This window comes from Trachurus trachurus (assembly GCF_905171665.1).
Source record: "Trachurus trachurus genome assembly, chromosome: 21".
Lineage (NCBI taxonomy): Eukaryota > Metazoa > Chordata > Actinopteri > Carangiformes > Carangidae > Trachurus > Trachurus trachurus.
Window position 1 is genome coordinate 21,391,954 of NC_139899.1, and position 21,181 is coordinate 21,413,134.

General features: G+C 44.3%; 1 protein-coding gene across 3 annotated transcripts in view; it reads left to right on the forward strand.

Annotated features, from left to right (window-relative positions):
* The window catches only part of LOC311004267 (cyclic AMP receptor-like protein A), a 56,537-nt gene extending 36,782 nt beyond the window's left edge, over positions 1-19,755 (forward strand). For all 3 annotated transcript variants that reach the window (XM_083996253.1, XM_083996251.1, XM_083996252.1), the window contains 2 exons: positions 7,882-8,029; positions 19,305-19,755. In XM_083996253.1, the coding sequence (XP_083852379.1) occupies positions 7,882-8,029; positions 19,305-19,472 (316 nt within the window). In that variant the 3' untranslated portion in view covers positions 19,473-19,755. The remainder of the gene's footprint in view (positions 1-7,881; positions 8,030-19,304) is intronic.
* The last annotated feature ends 1,426 nt before the right edge of the window (positions 19,756-21,181 follow it).

Genomic DNA, 21,181 nt, shown 5'->3' on the forward strand with positions numbered 1-21,181 from the left:
GTCCACGTCCATAGAATACACCATATTACTGCAGCTTTACGCACATTAGAGAGGCTGATCACATGTTGTCAGTGAACAATGAAAGGCCTGTGCTCTGTCTGTGCTGCCTTAAAGGCCGACCACCACATGTGTTGAATAGAGGAGCAAACGACCGACACAATCTATTGAGCCAGTCGATCCACAGGTCAGAGTTTCTCCTGACTGAGGGCCTGCCATTGAGATTAGGTTAAAGTGTGTATGTATATATGTATATGTATAAAAACGTGTATATCTTCTTAATAGACCCCCTAACCCTTTGTGTTTTTTAGGGGTTTTGATTGAATAAGTGGATTCTACTTTATTAGACTCAAGGCTACCATGCACCAAAGCATCAAGAACTTTCAAAGTTATGTTATTTCAAGTGTTTGTTTGGGCAACATATTTATTAGGATAATATTCCTCTTATTGGTCTACTCCAGATGCATTTAAATCATCGTGAACTTACTTAAATCCATAGTTTCACTGCACAGTGAGGTAAAAGTCACACTATGTAAATCCCTCTATACTGCACCACAGTTGCAGTGTAATGTATTCTCAGAACTGAAGGTTAATATCACAGTGTCTCCTTGGCTTCAATAACTTTCTGGTGTCTTGTCGCATTTTATCAGCAGTAGAACAATTTAAGGGGGCGCTGAGAAACACACTGACCGTACGCAGGAGTCGAGGGGATTATGTCTGTTTAGGCAAAAAAAAAAAAAAAGAAGAGATTTTCCCTTTAAGTCTAAGAAAAGTTTGGATTTGCTGTCAGCAACAGCACAGCACAGCGGGCAGGACCAGGGCCTTGTTTTGGCACTGTGAAGCGTGTGATTTGTCTGGAGGAAAGAAAAAAAAAGAGGGAGAAAAAAAAAAGAAAAGGAAAAGTTGGGCAGTGAGTCGGAGAGAGGAGGAAGTGTGATCAGGGGTCAGGATGACTCCTCTGTCTGTCTGGCCGCCCTCTACTCTCGGGAAGGAGATCTCCTCCGAGCTGTGTTGGGTTGTTGTTCTTTTTTTTTTTTTTCTTCTTTTTTTTTTCCAGCCGCAGCTCTCAGGATGTGCGGCGCAACAATTAGAGACACACACACACACACACACACACAGAGGTGAACTCAGATGGCTGGAGAGAGAGAGAGAGAGAGAGAGTGGAGAGTCCAGACTGGCAGGATGGGATATCGGAGGAGATGGAGGAGAGAGAGGGAGAGAGGAGGAGGAGGAGGAGGAGGAGGAGGAGGAGGAGGAGGAGGAGGAGGAGGAGAGGGGGGTTCAAAGAGTGACTGACAGCGGGATGGATGCGAGGTCTGAATAAGTGAACGAGGCTCAGAGACTGTGTGTGTGAGTGTGAAATGATTGACTGCGTGCGCTGCTCACAGGTGGGAGCGGGTTGAGAGCTACGTTAACGTCTATAGCGTTCGTTCGTGTGTGTGTGTGTGTGTGTGTGTGTGCTCTTATTGTTGTTGACCGTTTGCTCCTGAGTCATACAGTGTACACAATATCATCTCTGTTGTCCAACACCAGTCAGCCAACTGTGAGACTCGCTTGACTACGCCGCACACACACAACACACAACCCCCCCCCCCCCCCCCCACCCCCGCGCTGCCGCCGCCAAACACACACACACACACACACACACACACACACACACACACACACACACACACACACACACACACACACACACACACACACACACAGCAGCTCAGCCAGGCATCACCCGCAGCCACACTCTCCTTCCCACCGCTGCCTCCTTCATTCATCTTTCATTAGCCCGGCTCACACAGGAGAAACAGCCCGCCTTCCTCCTCCTCCTCCTCCTCCTCCTCCTCCTCCTCCTCCTCCTCCTCCTCCTCCTCCTCCTCCTCCTTCTCCTCACGTCTCTCCATCTCCATCCCTCTCCCTTCCTCTTTTCTTTCTCTATCTAACCTCCTCGCCTTTTCTTTCCCTCCCTCCCTCCCTCCCTCCCTCCCTCCCTCCCCATCTTCTTATCTTGGTTTCTCTCGCACGTAATCTCTTTTGTTTGTCTCGCTCGTGTCTTGCTGTCTGTCTTTTTTGGATATCTCGCCTCCCTCTGCTTCTCTTCCTCCTCGCTCGCTCGCTCTATCTATCGCTCGCTGCCTCCTCTGCTTTTTAGTCTTTTCCATTCAGCCTCACTCCTTCAGCCCTTTCCTCCTCCTCCTCCTCCTCCTCCTCCTCCTCCACCGCTCTCGGCCCTCGTTCCCCTTCACAGCCTCACTCTTGCACATTCTCACCTCTTTATCATGTACTCCTTTCCTCTTCCACTCTCTCCCTCTCTCTCTCTCTCTCTCTCTCCCTCTTTCTTTCTCTCTCCTTCCTGTGCAGTGCTGTTTCTCTGACACACGTCTCTGCTCGCCCCCCCCCCCCCCACCTTCCTGTCTCTCTCTCTCCCTCTCTCTCTCTCTTGCCTGCTCTTTCTTTCTTCCTTTCATTTCGCTCTCCGTCTCTCCCTCGATGGAGGGGAAAGGCTCTTCGCCTCTAATTGCGGCTGTTCCGTTGCCATGGCGCGTGTTGCTCAGCGCTGTGAGGTGCTCTCTGTGTGTGTGTGTGTGTGTGTGTGTGTGTGTGTGTGTATGTGTGTGTGTGTGTGTGTGTGTGTGTGTGTGTGTGTGTGTGTATGTGTGGCAGGCAGATGATTGCTTGCTGCCAGCTCTCGTTTCCCGGACGCCGATCGCGTTTCTTTGCAGCAGCAGGGAAAAAAAAATGAGACGCCAGAAATAGCCCCCCTTCACACAGACCCACTCACTCTCACTGCTGCGCTGTCAGAGAAACACACACACACACACACACATATACACACACAGACGGAGGCAGACACACACGCACACACACACACACACATCTTCTGCATTTCCTCTCCACCTGACATCCTCAATGCATATGACCTAGGTTATACTTTATGCACACACGTCCAGGTGAGCTGTGTGTTTACGTGCCGTCTGCATGTGTCCGACTTTCTCTGCGTGCATGCGTGTGTGTGTGTGTTTCCTGCATCTCTAAGGAGGTTGTGTGGGGAGTCCTGATTTATTTCACCTTTAATGGGAAGTGAAATGAATGTGAGCAGCAGCTGGTCTGGTCCTTGGAGATACAGCGGCAGGCTAACCCAGAAAACAGGCAGCGCCGCTCTGAAATGGTCCTCGCTCCGACAAGCGCCAGGACACTCCACTTGCTGCACCGTTGGCTTTATTTTAAGCAGCGTTTGGGCAATTAGTTGACACCCTTGCTCAGACTGACCCCCCGGGGGGCGGCTCTCCTTACAGGTCTGTCTTCTACCCTTGGCCAAACCCAACTTGCGGTTTTTCCCCCCTGTCACAACTTTTCAAAGGATTGTTGAAAGGTAAATGGAAAGAGATTAATGGCAAATAAACCTTGCAACCTCACGTTGCGAAAGAGGATGAAAGAGGATTATAACCAGATTTGTGGACGAATCTCCATAATCATCTTCTTTGCTGTTCTGCTGTAGTTCTCACTGGGTTTCTTTTTTTTAAAGGAAGGAGAAAAAACTCAGCTAATTTCTGGGCTTGCTTAGTTAAACCGGCGCCAATGTGTAATTTAAAGGTGCTGAATTTCTGACACTCGCAGAAGGACAAAACCCAAATGTCAGTATGATTGATCAATTAATTCCTTTTGTCATAATAAAGAGATGGTGTGTGGTCTACTTTCTTAATCCATCCACCATTAGAGCCCAGAAACAAACCGCTTTGAGCCCGACATAACACGAGTCAGCAAGTTCTTGTTACCTTTGTGCCGATTCATTCAGAAGAGAGCAAGTCGAGTCGACATCATTCCACTTCACAGTTTTAATTACTTAATCAACTATGAGCACCCAGTAGTCTAATTCTGTTGGAGAAAATGGCTTAAATGTTGGTGAAATTACATTTGGACGCACAGGTGCAGACGAGGAAGAGCCTGGCGCTGAATTGGCCACATGGGCGCACTTTGGCTCCGGTGAACAGGATACAGACGAGAGCTGACGCTTGAACGTTAAACGCTGTTGGAAAAAGTCGCCGCTGCTTCAAGAGCAATTTGTTCCATCACCTGAAGCGCTTCAATGTCTTACAATACAGTGAGCGCACAGCCGAGAGAGGACTAACAAAAGAAAACACACACTGAAAACTGGACTTATTGCTAAAGACGCAACATAAAGCAGAGCGTGCTGCAAATGTTACATGCTTCCTTTGCTAAAAAAAAATCTGCACAGATGTATTAAAAGCTGTTTCATTTCCCACCAAAACAACAAACAATGTTATTGTTGATGATTAATGGATATCCTTAAGTTTTTTTAATTTATTTTTTATATTTTGGGGGGGGGGGGGTTGCCTTCATTTGATAAGACAGTGTGGAGAGACAGGAAAGCAAGGAGAGAGACTGGGGGAATGACATGCGCAAAGCATCAACTTGGTCAGGAGTTGAACCAGCGATCAGCGCTTCAGGCATATTTGCCAACATGGGACATGCTCTCTAACCACTCGACCACCGAGCGCCCCATTTCTAATGGTAGTGTTGGTTTTTCACCAAATCAATCCCAGATTTTTCTTAATCCCAGTCATTTTGAGTCGCAGACATATTGGCGGTACATGCAGATGCGTTGTTTTTTCTTTTCTTGGATTGTACGTTGATAATAATTTAAATCAATTTATCTTTTAACCATCTTTTACTGACAGAAACACCAAATTAAAATGCCCCATAAGAGTTGGTGTACTTATATTATTCCATAAGGCTCATAGCCATTGTTGAACCTAGTGAAAGTTACATTTTGCTGCCTGTCAGCGACGTAAAACCCTGCACACGGATCAGCGTTGTGGTCAAAACTGACTTTTTATCCAGTGAAAGCCACATTTTAATAAAACTTTTTTGGTCATTTTTTACAATGGATTTTAAGTTTTAAAAAAAAAGAAAAAAAGCTGATCAAATGTCGAGCAGCTCAGCTCCAAGCCCCTCCAAGACACGTCGAGTGTCTGTTAAACACTGTCAGTGATTCACTGTTTTATTTAGCATTTCTACATTTTTAATATCCTGGTCCATTTATTATGGAGAAGAGGACACCCCTGTGGTGGATGTGGCTGCTGGTGAAAACCTCCCGCACGTCTGGTACACAAGTTATCAATAAAACAAATGTTAGCAGATTCAGTCCTCAGCCCCCTGAACGTCCAGTTGTCTGCTGCACCGTGTCGGTCGGTCGGCGAAACACTGTTTGTTCAGTTTATGCTTTAATCGGTTTAATCAGTCATCTGACCTCTTTTGATTTGAAGAGGATGAGATCTCCGGATAATTTCACTCGGGTAAAAACTTCCTCAAAACGCTCATGATCCCATACGACTTCACGTCCCCAAATTTTCTCTTTTTTGTTGTTGTTGTTGTTTGTTGCCACTAGAGACCCCTGGTGGCCGAAGTTACGTACTGCATATTTAGAGCACGAGGGGGAAAAAAACATACAAAGACTAAGAATTATCTGTACTTTCTTTTCCAAAGAATTCACATGCTGTGAATGTTTCCTGCAGAGAAGTTTCAAATACACAATTTACTCCAAACTGCATTTTCACCCAGTTTTTAGTAAATAACCTGGATTTTGAAAAACTTGGTTTTACTTCAAATGAATCCCAGAATTTTTATAATCCATGTCATTTTGAATCACAGACATATTTGCAGTACACGTTGATTTTTTTAGGGATGCACGATAACTCTTTTTTTTGTTCCACCAGTACCGATAACCGATAACTATCGTAACTATTGTATCTGGTGATAAAAAAGTATAATATTAATGTGGATGAATCTACGTTACCCACACTTGTTAATGGGTCCATTTTTGATAAGTATACCGTTCTGTTTTTATCGTTATTTTGTTATTATTATTATTAGTGGTCGGCTCACCCAGCATTTCCTACTTTTGGTTTCCCGGACGCTGCCCAGCGGGTCATGGGAATAACGCAGCCGGATCGCTAGTTGGCATCGTTTATGGTAGAAACTATGACGCTATATTAACGTCTTCGAACCTCTGACTTTCATTTTTGATCAATGAAAACATTCTTGGCAAATGTTTTTGCTTTCGTCCATCTTGCCCAGTCCAAGAATTTCACAGTGTGCGCGGAGGCTCATGGGAAATGTAGTGTGAAAACACTTCGCTTTCCAAAACTCCTCGTTGTCCCTTTAACCAAATCATTTTTGTTTTTTTGTTTTGGAAAGATTCAGGCTTTTTTTAATGTGTCTGTCTCAACATGTCATAACAACCTGGATGACGTCACTATAATCACCAAAGATTGTTTTTTGGGTTTTTTCAAGGATGTGTGAGGTGCTCCTCCGATAATCACAGTATTGACGAGACTGTTTTAAAGTGATCAATGAGGAGACCAGAGCAGTTGTTGCTGCTGTTACCGAAGATTTCACCCAAATCGTTCTCCTTTCAAATAAACGAGAACAAGTTTCAGCCTCTGACAGTCACACAGAGACGAGCGATTGTAGTGTCTCACGTAACTCCTTGTAACCACGATACAACAGTTTTTTTTCTTCTTTCCTTTTTTTGTTAACCCCCTGCTGTAATGACTGGTTTTGTTTTTGTTTTGTTTTTTTCTTTCCCTGTGGGTCACAAGCAGGTTGAGAAGGACTCCCCCCTCCTCAACCCTGAGGTCAACCACTGTGGCCACTTAGTTGACTCTGAACGCCCCCACTCCCCCAACCCCCACCACCACCTCCTCCCACCCCCCAAACCCAGGCACCGGCCGCACATGTGGACAATGCTGTGAGCGGTGCGCGGTTTGATTCTCTCGCTAATAGATCAATAAAAGACATTAGCGGCGGGCTAACCCTGCGAGCAGCACTAATACAGGGTTAATCCAGGGTTAATGGCTGAGCAGCATCATTCTCCGAGGCAGCCATTAGTTCGCAGCCACACCGCACAATATCAGGTTCTCCTCCTAGTCATGCCCCAGGCTCCGGCAGAGATATAGGCACACGGAGGAGGAAGGAGTGGGAAGTGGAGGATGGGGAGGATGAGGGGGGGGTGGGGGTTGAAAAAAGAGGAGAGGATCACCCTCATGAGTCAAGATGAAAATGAGATATCCAGACAGATGAAACCCAATGCAAAAGAAATGGGAGAGAGAGAGAGATAGCGGGGATGGTGGTGTGTGTGTGTGTGTGTGTGTGTGTGGGGGGGGGGGGATGCGTAAGGGTGAACGTGCGCGGCATGAAAACAGAGGAGAGAAGATGGGTCGGTGAAATTGTGGTCAGGAGAAGCAGGAAACCGAGATGAGAGAAAAAGGGGGAGAGAGAGAGAGAAGAGAAGGAGGAGAGGAAGGGAGTTGAGCGCTACACTTCTCCCTGTCCTTGTAAAGTGCTGCGTGCTGTCGAAGCGGCAGCCAAGAATGTGTCAGCCCAGCCGTCTCACGCTGCCTAATGGGCTCTTAAACGCTGATATAAAGCTCTCTCTCGCTCTTTCACCCTCCCCCCTTTCCTCTCTCTCTCTCCCTCTCTCTCTGTCTCTCTTTCTCTCTCTCTCCCCGTCTCTTTTCCTGCCTGCGCCTCCGCTCGCTCTCATTACCTCTCGTTCTCACCCTGTCCCTCACTCTGTCACTCACTTGTCCTCTCCCTCTCTTTCTGTTGCTCTGTCTATCAATCCCTCTCCCGCCTTCTGTCTCCCCCCCTCTCTCTCTCTCCCTCTCTCTCTTGTCTTTCCCCCTTTTTCCTGTTGTCATCTCTCTTCTCCCTCCGACTTCTCCTTCAATTACTCCCTCCTCCCCTCTGATGCTGGCTTGCAGGTTGTCTCTTTATTTACAACTTTTTCTGTTTTTTTATGGATGAACTCAACACTCATACCCCTCCCTCTCTCCATCTCTCCCCCCCCTCCCTCTCTCCCACCAGGCTCCATAACGCCTTCTACCCAGAGGATCCATCCTTCTCCCTCACCTTGTTGCACGTCCTGTCGGCACCGCTACACGGCTTGGCCAACGCCTTCGTCTTTGGCCTGGACAGGGATTGGTGGAGCCTAATGAGTCCGACTGGCCTGCAGGTACAGCAACCACAGAAGTGTGTGTGTGTGTGTGTGTGTGTGCGTGTGTGTGTGTGGTCTCATTCAGCCGTGCCATCTGCATTAAACAACAACATTTTTTATTTTCACTTTTCTGACCCCACACATAGCAACTTGAATCAGCAGATCGTTACAAGGCAACACTGTGTAAAGGGGTCAATGTAGCTGAATCCCTTCTTTTCTAGTTTAATATAACATGAGCATTAGCATGTTTTTGTCATTTCAATTCCTATTATCAAAGTTAGCATGTTTTTTTTTTCTTCCCAACAATATCTTTATTTATTTCCTGACATATTAACACATACATATAACCACTGGGACTCCAAACGTCTGCCCCAAACCATGCAGAACCCATATCTTCAAATCACAACCAAGTCATAACAACAAAACAACAACACACATAAATGAATATAAATCACTAAAAAAGAAAGGAACTTAAATACATAATAAAGTAAGAATACAAATACTACATAAGTAAATAAAAAATACATAATAAAAATAAAAATGGGGGGGGGGAAGTTAGCATGTTAACATCGGCTACTTGTTTTTGAAAAGCCGCAGACGAGGCCCCATCCTCAATGTCTCGAGGCACAGGGAAGAGCCAATGAAAACAAAATAACAGGAAAAAGATTTTAATCATAAATGGAGAATTATGAAAACAAGGGGGGAACGAATGAAAAACCAACAGCTGGGAAACACAGATCAATTTATTATAATAATAATAGCAGCCAAAACAGCCAAAACGCACTATGCAGTTTCCTCACTCACACTCTTCCAGTATTTATGCCCCGGCTCCTAATTGGGGAAATGGGCCCAGGTGCACCAGGTCAGGAGAACAGGAAAGGGGCCCAAACACAAAAAAAAAACGGGCTCATATCATTACCGCTCTTCATCCAGATGTGGACGCAAGTGTCCGTCACAAACCTGGTGGGGATCCAGATTCTTGGGACGTCGTTGTCATAAAATTTCCATCCCAATAGTTGTTGAAATATTTTCAGTTGGGTATCCTAGTGGTGAACTGACTGACCAAACGCTGCCATCCCTAGAGCTTTGTGGCGTTGCTGGAGGGGGAAAAAAATAAAAAAATAAAACCCAACACTGTAACAAACAGATGCAGAGGCAGCGCTGTTACAGTTTCCTCGTCTGAAAAGGCTTTTGTAAACCTCTGAATTCCATCTCTCCATCTGTCCTCTGCTATGCGCCGTTGTTTACTCCTTTCAGGGTCACAGGTGGCTGAAGCCTTTTCCCAGAATTCAGTGGGTGAAAGGCTTACGAGTGAATGGCTTTTGCTTTTTTTGTGTTTTCACTTCCCATATGCTTGAAATATAGGAGAATATTTTCATTTCTAGCTGCGCTCGTGTGAGGATGGATGTTAGTTGTCAGCTCAAGTTGAAGCATATGTAGAGACAAGTGTCTTACAAGGACTTATGCAAAAGCTTTTTTTTTTTCCTTTGGCGAAATAACTCACGGCATACTAACACTACGAACACTACTATTGAACACCCGTCTGTGTTGTAGGCTCAGTAAAGCTCACTAAATTAGGTCTGTCAGATCAGGTGGTCTATTGAGTGCTTAAAAGTAATGCAAGTATTGGGAGAGATTGGCGCCTTGGGAGACTTAACCACTCCGTGTTTAGAGCCAGACAAAATCAAAGAATCATCCATGTGTCCTTGGTGGATCATTTCTTAGTGGGCTTATTGCCAATTCTTTTGTGTGCACTCCACTTAATCTGAATTAACCTTCTTTATCGTTATCAATGAATTACAATTCCAACATCACGTCTCCAACCAAACGTGTGGGCCATATTAATAGAAATGGTCGAGACAAAATTTTTGTCTGTAAAAGTGAAAACGCTCACTGACGTACGGAGCAGGCAGACTGTGAAACACTGGCGGGTGTGACGGTGCAGAAACTGAATTTAGAAATCATCAATCCCAGACCCTGAGTCAATGAAGTGGATTAACGCCCTTGCGATGCTCTCAGATGATCTACGCGTAATTGTTTAATATTAGTTTAGGAAATCTCAACACAGGTCAGAAAATTTCCACAGAGCCAGTGGGACCCTGATCAATACAGAAGACTCTTCGTTATCTCTTTTAATAACTGACTGTTGTGTTTTGACCATCTTTTCAAACACACACCACAATTAATATGCAGGACACATTTCAGACGTCAGGTGAAGAGATAAAACAGTTTTGAGAATTTTTAGGAAATCTGAAAAATAAATTTTCCATCCACTGGCTCTGATTACGAGTTTGGACGTCATTTCTAAATTGAACCCAGTTTGCAGTTCACCTGTTAAAGGAATAGTTCACCCAAAATTCAAATTTCACTCATTATCTACGCGACTAAGTTACAGGGGATCTCGGCGTAGCACTGCATGTCCATATGATGGTTGCGAACGGGGCTCAATTTTCTTCATCCAAAAAGACACACCAAAAACCATCCAAATACCTCCATAGTGCTCGTCTATGTGTCTTTGACACCGGTGCAAATCCCGCGAGATTTGGACGGACCAGGAAGAGCAGTGCTGGGAGCTTCCGCTACAGACAAGCTTAAAATATAGACTTATTTAATTTTGCAACTGTCATATGGACATGCAGTTCTGCGCCGAGGCCCCCTGTAACTCAGAGAAGGCACGGAGGACTCTGAAACTTCTCCCAGCCCTTAGTCGACATGAGGGTGAGTAGATAATGAGTGAAATTTGAATTTTGGGTGAACTATCCCTTTAAGTTTGAAGTCACAAAATACGTTTTTACATCTGTTCCTTCCTATCGTTCGATTCCCGGCTCCCCCAGTCCGCATGTTGAAGCGTCCTTGGGCAAGACACTGAACCCACACCTGTCCTCCCATGTATCGTCTGATGTATGAATGTGTGTGAATGATTAGCCCCCAAGCCCGTCTGTGCACACAGAGCTGTATGAATGTGTGTGTGTAAAAGGGTGAATGTGACAATACAATGTAAAGCGCTTTGAGTGGTCCGAGTGACTAGAAAAGTGCTATATAAGTGCAAGTCCATTTACCATTTAACATCTGATGGTTTGATTACAAGTGAACAGCTTTAAGTACAGGTGTCAACACACCCACGATGCATTGAGGATGCACTTGAGATGCGAACATTATGATTCCTATATGATGTGACAGTGAAGGACTGCTTGGCTAAAAACAACAACTCATACCTGTTTATTTTTATTTATATGTAGAGCAGGTAAATGACATTTGATTATAAACGGTCACTAGAAGTAGATAGATTGGTAGATTTGAAAACACACGTTCATGCCAGATCTACAGAGGAGTATTTGGGCCACTCATTTCATAATGCACTTTGAAAATAAAGTCGAAATACAATGTCGAGAGTAGAGTCAAAATTTCAAAAAGAGTGGATAGCGACTGACAATTGCACGAATCCTTGGAGTGTAATGGTAAGAGTATGTTTCTGAAGTTATCCAGCTGCATACTTAATAGATATAATATCAAGTGTGTTAAAAATATTGACATTACATTGAATTTTCGACTTTATTCTCAACATTTAGACTCTTTTCTCAACATTTCGACTTCATTCTCAAAATGTATAATGAAAAAAATAATTCTTCCTCTCATTTTATTTTTCATGAGTGGCCCTTTTACTCTTCTGTACAGATCTGACCAAGGTCAAAGAAACAATCTGTCGGTGGCACCGCCAACAGACTGAAGTCATACGCTCCATGTGTGTCATCATTAATCGGCAACACCAGTTTCCCTCGCACTTCTTTTCATTGATGCACCAACCTTTTCCACCTCAGTGAAGCGCAAGAACTTTTTTCTTTTTGGGATGTTTATTTTTTCTTTTTTAAATTTGTGACATTTTTTTTTCTGGGTGAGGGGCTAAATTGAAAATGCGCATTAAAAACAGGAGGGTGAAAAATGCACCACCTGTCTTTGTAGCGTCAGCAGCATGTTCAGTATCAGCAGCAGGAGCCCTCAGTCAGTGTCTACACAAAGTGCCACAGCACCGCTGCGCCTCCTGACACATTTTGACAGCGTTCCAAACCCAACACACAAACAATATAGTTAACACATAAAAAGGAAGAAAACAAGATTTGGAGTCTGAAAAACACTTAATTTGCAGTTAAGTGCTTAAAACGTGTAGACAGCTTCATCCGTTAAAATTAAAGCAGATCTGTTCAACAGATGTGCATTAGATGGACGACCCAAAAAAAAGATGTCTGCTGTAAACAAGAGGTGTGTGTGTGTGTGTGTTTCGTACCAGCAGTATGCAGAGGATTTCAACTGAAATAAGTTATCAATTGACAGAAAATAATCGATCAATCACTTCAGTAAGTTTTTATATAAAAATGCTAAAAAAAAATAAATCCACGGAGAATATTGCTCATTTTCTGAGTTTTCATTGAGCGTGAACTGAATATATGTTTGAGTCTGAATTCAAACAACACCTGCACTTCTTATAAGTTTTAGTTAACTGATGTGCTAATCCTCAATCTTTCCCCTCCCTCCCCACTGTACGTCGAGCCGTCTTCCTGGTGAGAAATAGTTGCCTGAGAATATGTAATTACACCACTCTCCAGATTGACTCGTACCATCTGTCTGAGGTCTTTGCACATCACCTATGCAGGAAATAATTGTTGGGTCTAGCACCAAAATTCCCTTATTTAAAGAGTAAAATTACAAATTGCTGACTTCATTTTTTTTATTTTTTTTTAATCTCCTCCTCAAATTGAGCTTTTAGGGAAATGTAATGAAAACACAATTACAAGAAGGATGATGTTTTTCTCACTTGAACCACAAACCACACTGGTTGCATTTCAATAAACACCACAATCAATACAGTTCTCCACAGATTTGTCTCAATCCACAGACATTGACGGTATCTCTCGATACGAGCTGGACATGATATTGAACCATGAGGCTAAAAAAAAAAAATCTCTGTGGTCTCAGTTCACACACACATACACACACATGTTGTCACCTACCCCGTATCACCAACCGCACTGATAACGGGTCATGAGCGCGATGTGGAGGAGAGGAATGTGTGGTATGACCTTCAACCCAAATGTCAATGTTGCACTGTGGTGAGTCGGGGAGAGAGAAAGAGACAGAGGAGTGAAATGGAATCTCAATGTGTCCGTAAATCACGCAGAAAATGCTGTTTGTGTGTGTCAGCGGGCGCGAGAAAGAAGATGACAGGAAGGAAGAAAGGAAGGAAGGAAGAAAGAGAGAGGGAGAGAGGCAGAGGGGGAGGGAGGGAGGGGGAGTCACAGGCGGCATGTGTGGTCGTGCTCTATCGTGACTAACAGCCGGTTGTTATTCATCTTGGCATGCGACTCCCAGCAGCCCCCACACATCAGGTGTGAGATTGGCCGCGGAGAGGAGGGGGAGAGAGAGAGGAGGGGGGGGGGGGGTGGCGGCGGTGGCGATGGCTGAGGAGGGGGTTTGTAACAGCATCAAAACATTCATCTCTCAATGCAACGAATCTGCGCACCGCCTCTCCAGACCTGCCTCCTGTGGCTCCCTCTCCGTCTGCGTCAGTCTTTACCTACGGTGCTTTTAGAGGCAGTTAAAAGATGTGCACAGATGTTTTTTTTTCTGTCCCTTTGTCTTAATGCACCACTGGAGGAGTTGATGGCGACTTTAATCTTTTCCTCCGCCCGGTATTAGTTTTGACAAGATCCACTTCTGGCTTGAGTGGATTGTGAGAAGTAGGGCGCAAATCCACAGCATGATTTGGTTTAACGTGAGAATCGGTATCTTCTACCATCCGTTGAATTGATTCACAGATTTCAAATGTACGTTTTTGCAGTTTTATTAATAAAGTTTTGTTTGGTGTTTAATGAAGAAAGTCGAGGCTTCTCGCAATGGCGTTTTTTAAAAATTTAATAGCTTAATAACCAGCTTTGCGAGATGACAGCAAAGTGTTTCGTCAATACCTCGGAAAAAAACACTCGCGAACCGGCAAACTACAGGTTAGTTCCCCTTTGGTGCCGAGTTGAAAGGGAGGTGTGACGGGAGAGAACAGCCCGCAATGGATGTGACACACAACTCATGGAAGCAATTAGGCAACCACAACCCAAAGCACTTCTTCTTAAGAGCGCTGAGTGGAAACACAGGAAAAGACTGAACACACAGACGAGTCTGTCGTGTTTAAAACGTCCATTAACTCACACAGAAACCGTCCAGAACTCCTTGGGCAGAACGCAAACTCCAGTTTGGGAAAATGTAAAATAATTCAGTCTTGAGCTTGTGTTATACTCTCTGCATCCACAAGTACACAAAGGTCTGCTAAGGTGGCATAAATTTCATCATCAAAGAGCGTGCGGCAAGGCGCCGTGTGGACCGACAACTCCCTTGCGCATCCGCAAAGCAGTATAATTGAGGCCTTTAAAATGGGGGTCAAGTCTTAGCCCACAGCATAACTCACCAAGGGCAGAGGGAGCTGGGAGTGTCAGACCTTGAAAACCCCTTTGTCTAATTTATGGAGATTATCTTGATATAGTCCATTTCATTTCAAAAGACCCGTACCCTTATTTCAGCTCCGTCTGAAGTACCGCCCCCAGCTCTGAAACGTCCAGATTCAAATAAAGTCTGGTGTTGTGCTCTTTAATGGCCATTTCCCTACAATCAGCCAATCAGAGCTTTAACAGGATTAAGGCATGTTTTTTCATGCACTGATCAATTTTGAGATTTTGGGCTATTTTTCTTCCTTAACATGTATTCTTTCAAAAAAGTCAAAAGAAATAGTAGAAAATTAACATTAAGGTGGTTATTTTACTTCATTTTGTCTCTTTTGTCAGTAGATTTCTCCTAAATTCACCCAAAGTTAGCATGCTGCTGTGACATAACTGTGCTGTGCCTGTTGTCTGACCCATGTCATGTCAGGTATCATTGTAGAGCTCTCTCCAAAACAAAATGGTAATTTCCTCTGTATCCGCAAATCAATCGTAAAAGTACGATTTACATTAACAATCTATGGAATTTTACAGTACAAGTCTTTTAAAGGCTGTTTTCACAAAATGAGTTTTTCCTCAGACTCTGAGCTAGAAATCTCCACTTTAGCAGCACTTACAGACAGCAAACCTTCCAGTTTTATTCCTGTCTATATTCTGAAGGTTTTTACAGAGGGGATTGTTGATATATCATTCAGAGCCTGATTTATACAACGTTTTATTCCTAAAAACAGGGCGAAATCAGACTTTTTAGGGCTTGTGACAGTATTTTCTCATTTACAGAGTGATAAAAAGAGATATCCAAAATCCCCTCTGTAAAAACTTCTGACTCTAATATGTCAACAAAATAAAACAAGAATTTTGAAAGGGGCTTTATCTATCGTTCAGATTTCGGTTCTGGGAATGTATGCAAATTAGCGCATATATTCCATTGGATATTGCCTCATTTACATATTTAAACATAAAATTTGACAATATTTCTCTTAATGTAAGTGATAAACTTGGGACGTTTCATGGTGATATGTATGTGTATGTGTCTCCCCTTAAAATGAAGTGCAGATGAGGGCGATGCAGCTGTACAAGTAAAGGTAAATCAACCTACTAACGAGTTAGTAACGCAGGTTTCATGTCCACTGAGAATGTCAGTGTTGGGACGGAGACGCCGCTCGCCCAGCGATTGGTTAGGCCACAACAAAAGATCCGCGACTCCCAACAAGAATCTGGCTCGTCGTCAGGGCTGAATGAATGAAGGGAAACAAAATGGCAGTTCAGACTGATTATCAGGCTCCGTGCCGCACAGCGTAGTAGATAAGGATATGTTTCCTTGGCACCAACACTGCAGCAGAGAGGATGTTCACTGCCGCTGGGAGCCGCTCGTAAAAGCACAGTTTCCAGAAAAACAAGCCAAACTTTGATGCCGGCGGTGATGGCCCCTGCACGAGAAAACAAAACACTTTAAATATGTTTTTGTTTTCTTGCAGACAGGAGATTGTACCAAGTTGAATGAGTGAACGGTCTGATACGACGCTCCGGAGTGAGAGTCTAAAAATAGTGCCCCCTGCATTTACTAAATTGAGAGTTGAATTGTGAGACAAAGGAAGAGAATTGAACCAAAATCGTGACATTCCCAGAGCAGGTTTCCCACCACTTCCTGGTTTCGGTGCAATTACGCTTTGAGAAGTTCAACAGAAGCGACCACAAGACGTGGCCAGAGTTGAGTTAGTGCAACCGAAACTCAAACTCTACAGTGGCCTGCTCTGATTTCAAATCTGCTCTATGCATACAAGGATTTCTTTTTTCTTTTTTTTTTTTTTCTTTTTTACAGTAACTAAATGTGTCGGCTGGTTACCTGCATAACTCCTAAGATTTCGGTTTCTAAACATGCTGCTGTCCGTCCGCCTTGTATTTCTCTCTTTATCTACTCCCACTGTTGTTGTTGTTGTTGCTGTTGTTTCTGTCTTATCTCTATCTACCGCGCCGTATACGTGTCTCTTCCCCTGCCTCTGTTCCCTCTTACCTGCTACAGCATCTCCAGCATTTATCTCTCTTACATTATTTCTGCTGCTCTCCTTTGTGTGTAGCATCTCCCTCCCACCTGTGTGCTCTCCCTCTCACACCCCCCCCACCACCACCACCACCACCCTCCTCCCCTTTCGCTCCGTCTCTCCCTCTCTCTCTCTCCTTCCTTCCCTGATATTGATCTGCATTCTAGCCATACAGCTGAACCGCCTGTGGCTCTGCAATGAGCTCACCTCTCACTTCTTCTCCTGTGCTCATGCAGGAAAAAGAGCTGCTCCCAATCTCCTATCTCGCAGTATCGCCGCAATCTTGGAACTACGTCAACACCGGCTACTCTGCCGAGTTTCGGCTGTTTAGATTAAAAATGTTCGGCCTCCTCACGCTCCCTGTGATCACCTGCAATTTGTTTAAACAGACAGTCACCGTTCAGTTGTACTCGGTTACTCGTCTCTGCTTTCGTCACCAACCCAGCGTGAGAAAATGATTTTAACATGTTACACCAGGACATTAGAGGCGTCTGAGACAGAACCAACATTAATCCAGTTTAATGGCAACGTCTATGTTTTGTGATCACTTCCATTAGGATTTGAAATGAGCTGTTAAAGCATTTGTTTCAGATGTGGGTACACAAGTTGATGGACGATTCACAGGAGGCCAGTTTGGTTTATGAACACCTGAGTTTTAAATGGTTAATTGTGCGAGGTGGTCGTATATAATCATTAGTAGATTTTTATCAGCGTGCTCCCAGTGAGAGGAGCAGAGTGCGACACTGGTGCACAGGCCCACCAGAAAAAAAGGCGTTGTAGAAAGTTTGAAACACAGGCAATTCAATGTCTGTTAAATGTTCGCTTAAGGTTGAATATTTTCATCCCCCATCAAAACAACACTTTAACAGCACTACATTTTTTAAACTACTGAATTACCATGTTTTTATGCATGTGTATAGCACAGAATGTTTTCTGATTCACTCATTTGACCTGCAGCTATGACTTAGAGAGACAGTGGGCTCTGTAGGTGTAGGAACACTTTTTGCTGGTGGCTTTAAAATTCTTCACAGGTTTTGAAACATGGGAGACCACAGAAATACCAAAACAGTTTATACCAGTTTTAAACATTATAATCCCCCAAACTGTAAGACCACACACACCTGCCGCAGAAAAATTGTGGGATAAACACGCGATTTCTGGGGAAAAATAAATATGGACCGATCCATGTTGATCAGTGTCAGAGGCCGCACTCTTTTACCCAGCAAACAAGAAGAAAGAGAGAACGAATATTGGTGAAATCCTGGCTGAGAAGATGTCAGACATGATGGTCTATGGAGATCTTGATGCCAACTTGCCGACGTCATTGATGCTTCCCAGTTTGCTCGCTCCCATTGGGTGTTGCTGGTACAGTATTTCTGTTCGGCCCAATTTGGAATCATTATTAAAACATGTTTGATATTCATGATTAGAGGAGATTGAAGAGGGTCCAAACTTGATCGGGAGCAGTTAAATAATTGCACTGACGCAACACACTCGAGAATTCTTTAGATATAATCATTTACGACAAGCTTTGAATTAGGCTGTTCTGCCCGACAGTCGTTGAGTGTGTAGCCTAAAGCCTGGTTTATGTTCCTGCGTCAACTCCATGCCGTAACCACCTTGACGCCGTCTTGCACCTTTCGAAGTTCTGCGTTAAGGGAAGGCGTCACTGTGCAATTCACCGCCATACCGCTAGGGATGTGTGTGGTTTCAGAGGGGTCATTTGCAAAACTTTGTTCATCTTCCGGGCACAGTGAACAAACAACAGTGAACAAAATGCCCCCCCCCATTTACATACACACATACTTTAACCAAGGAGGTGACCAAAATCACTGAGACGGCCACTTTTGGCTCAGATAGGCAGAGAAGCATATTCTCTTACATTAAAAAGTAAAAAATAATGTAAAAATACATCAGTTCAGGGTAGAAACATATAGAAACATATATTTTCAAAATAATAGCTCATTAAATTATTTATCTGACCTGGTTAATGTGATTTCTGCCCCTGAACTTCACTGCACAGCGTATCCATATCAGGATTGAAAGCTCTCGTCTGTGAGGCGCGAGGGATGTTTACTTTTGATGTAGTGAGGTGACGCATATTTTGATCGACAAAATATTAAAACAAGTTTTATTTTAATGTCACAAGAGCACCAACTATTTCAACGAAAAAAACTAAATGGCCATTATTCATTCACATTATTTCTTTTTTTTCCAAAATGAGCTCGCTTTCTCTAAACCACAGGAGCCACAGCAGAGGGATGAAAGAGCCGCAGGTTGCCCACCTCTGCACTAAACCCTTCATAATACTATGGCAAGATTTTAAAACTCTATAAAGTTATCAAGCAATTCTTGCATTACAATGATGTGAGGAAAACATGCAGCTTTAACAGCAAAAGTTGAACCAGTTTCTACTCTATCGTCAGACGACCCTGCATTTTATTTATTTATTTCTTGGCTGGAGCTCTCAGCTTTGACACAGGATGTTATGTGGCGGTGTCTGTCACAGTGAATGGCAGCCTGTCACACCTCTTCTGTACGAGGACTTGTGTGAAGAAACACTCAGCCAGGTTTTTCAGATCTATCAACCTGAGGGGACCACGTAAAAAACACCAGCTCAGGGTGGATGGATGGTGAGAGCGGAGAGAGAGAAGGGAGCATTTTTCAAAATTTAGCCAGCTTAGTGCAAACACGCGCTTTACACCGGCACAAATCATGTGTGTTAACTCCAAACTCTCTTTGTGTGTGTGCGTCTGTTTTTTTTTTTTATAGCTGGCTCTGCAGTCGCGGCTGTGTGACAGGACTCGCATCGGAGAGTACCACCCCGGGGCTGTGCGCTACACACAAGCTGACCTGGTCAGCCTCAGCGATGACGACGACGATGACACCAACGTGCTCTTCTACTCTCCTGACATGACCCTGAAAGACCGAGGGCCCTGAGAGAAAGAGAGAGAGGACGGACGGAGAGAGACACACAGAGAGAGAGAGGGAGACAAAAGAGCTGGAGGGAAGGAACATGAAGGAGGGTCAGAGCCAGAGAGAGACGCAGCGGATTAGAAACTGAGAGGGAGAAAAAAGAGGTAGGGAGGGAATGGAAGAGAAGATTGGGGGGACAGTCAGGCAGATAGAAGCCGGAGATGAGCTGTCAGGTTCCATTATTAATCCCCATCCTTTACTATTTAATATCCTAAAGACACACACACACACACACACACACACACACACACACACACACACACACACACACACACTGTACAGAGCAGCAGCTCTCTGCAATGCTATCATCAGAGAGGAGCAAGAAAGGAGTGACTCTAAAGATCCTCCTAATGTGAAAGGCATCTGCTGCATCCCAAAGGTCTTAAAACAATTTCCCCCTCCTCTACACCACCGCCACCATCTTCGCTCCTGCATTCTGCAGCATTTTGGCATACCTCAAAAAAAGAAAGAAAGAAAGAAAGTAAGAGAGGGGGGAGAGAAAAAAATCATAAAGGGCCGCTGAAAGGCAATCATAACAAGGTGTTAGTTTAGCATTTGCAGCAATTACCTTTTCACTTCTCTGCAGGAGATGAGGTGAAAAACACGCCTTTCAAAAAAGCACCCCCCGTGTCCGACATGAAAGCCTCTGGAACTACGCCGAGATTGATCCCAGGCCAGCTCTGAACAATTTTCCCATCGATAGGTGGTGGAGGTGGTGGAGGTGGGGGCACAATAGAAATATAGAGCGGTTGGGAGGAGCGGGGCGCTGAAGATGACTCGGTAGGACGACCGAGTCCCACGCCACCGCTGTTGCTTGTAAAGGGAGTTTGTCCTCCCTCAGACAGTATTTTGGGTTTTTTATTTCCCCGATTTTCTCTTTTGTATTTACCATTGTTTGCAACTTTGGCACAAGTATTCCTTTGGAAAGGTTGTTTTGCATTATTTTTTTATGAAATACTAAACTTGTTTCTTATATTGTATTTATACCAGATCAATACACTGTATATATTTAAGTATACACTCTATTTTTGTACGTGCCTTGGACTGGAATGTGAAGAAAAACACGCTGCTCTCTCTCTCTCTCGTGAGCAGTCGATACGTAGCCTTAAGAACATCTAAAAAAAAAAAACAACTACATGTTATTAGCCAAACAAACACCCACAAATTCACACATAGACACACACATGCTTCTTTCCGAGGTGCCTGTCAAAACAGGTTTGAAGAGACGACGCACGAGGCCCCTACAGCAGCAGCAGCCGCAGCAGCAGCAGCTTGATGGTTCATCATCTCATGGCTTGTGTCAGTGATGCTGAGGAGACGCGGCTGAGGTGTGATTGGCAGGATAATGGAGTCGCTTCATATTCAAACCGAGGCCCGTTTGGATTGGGGGGAAATGCCCCCCACCCCCACCCCTCCATATGTAGGTGGTTTCGTGGCCACCGGTGCACACGCTGCCAGCTGTCAGCTCGCTGCTCTGACACGTTGAACTAATGAACTGACACTTGACCCTTTTTACCCTTCAGTTGTTGAACTTTTCTCCCAGGCGTCAATGACACCAGAGTGCAACTTTAGTTTGCAGTTTACAGAGGCCCCACCACTGAATTACACACACACACATACACACATGCACCAACACACACACACTTGCACTGTGCCCCTACCCCTCTTCTGGC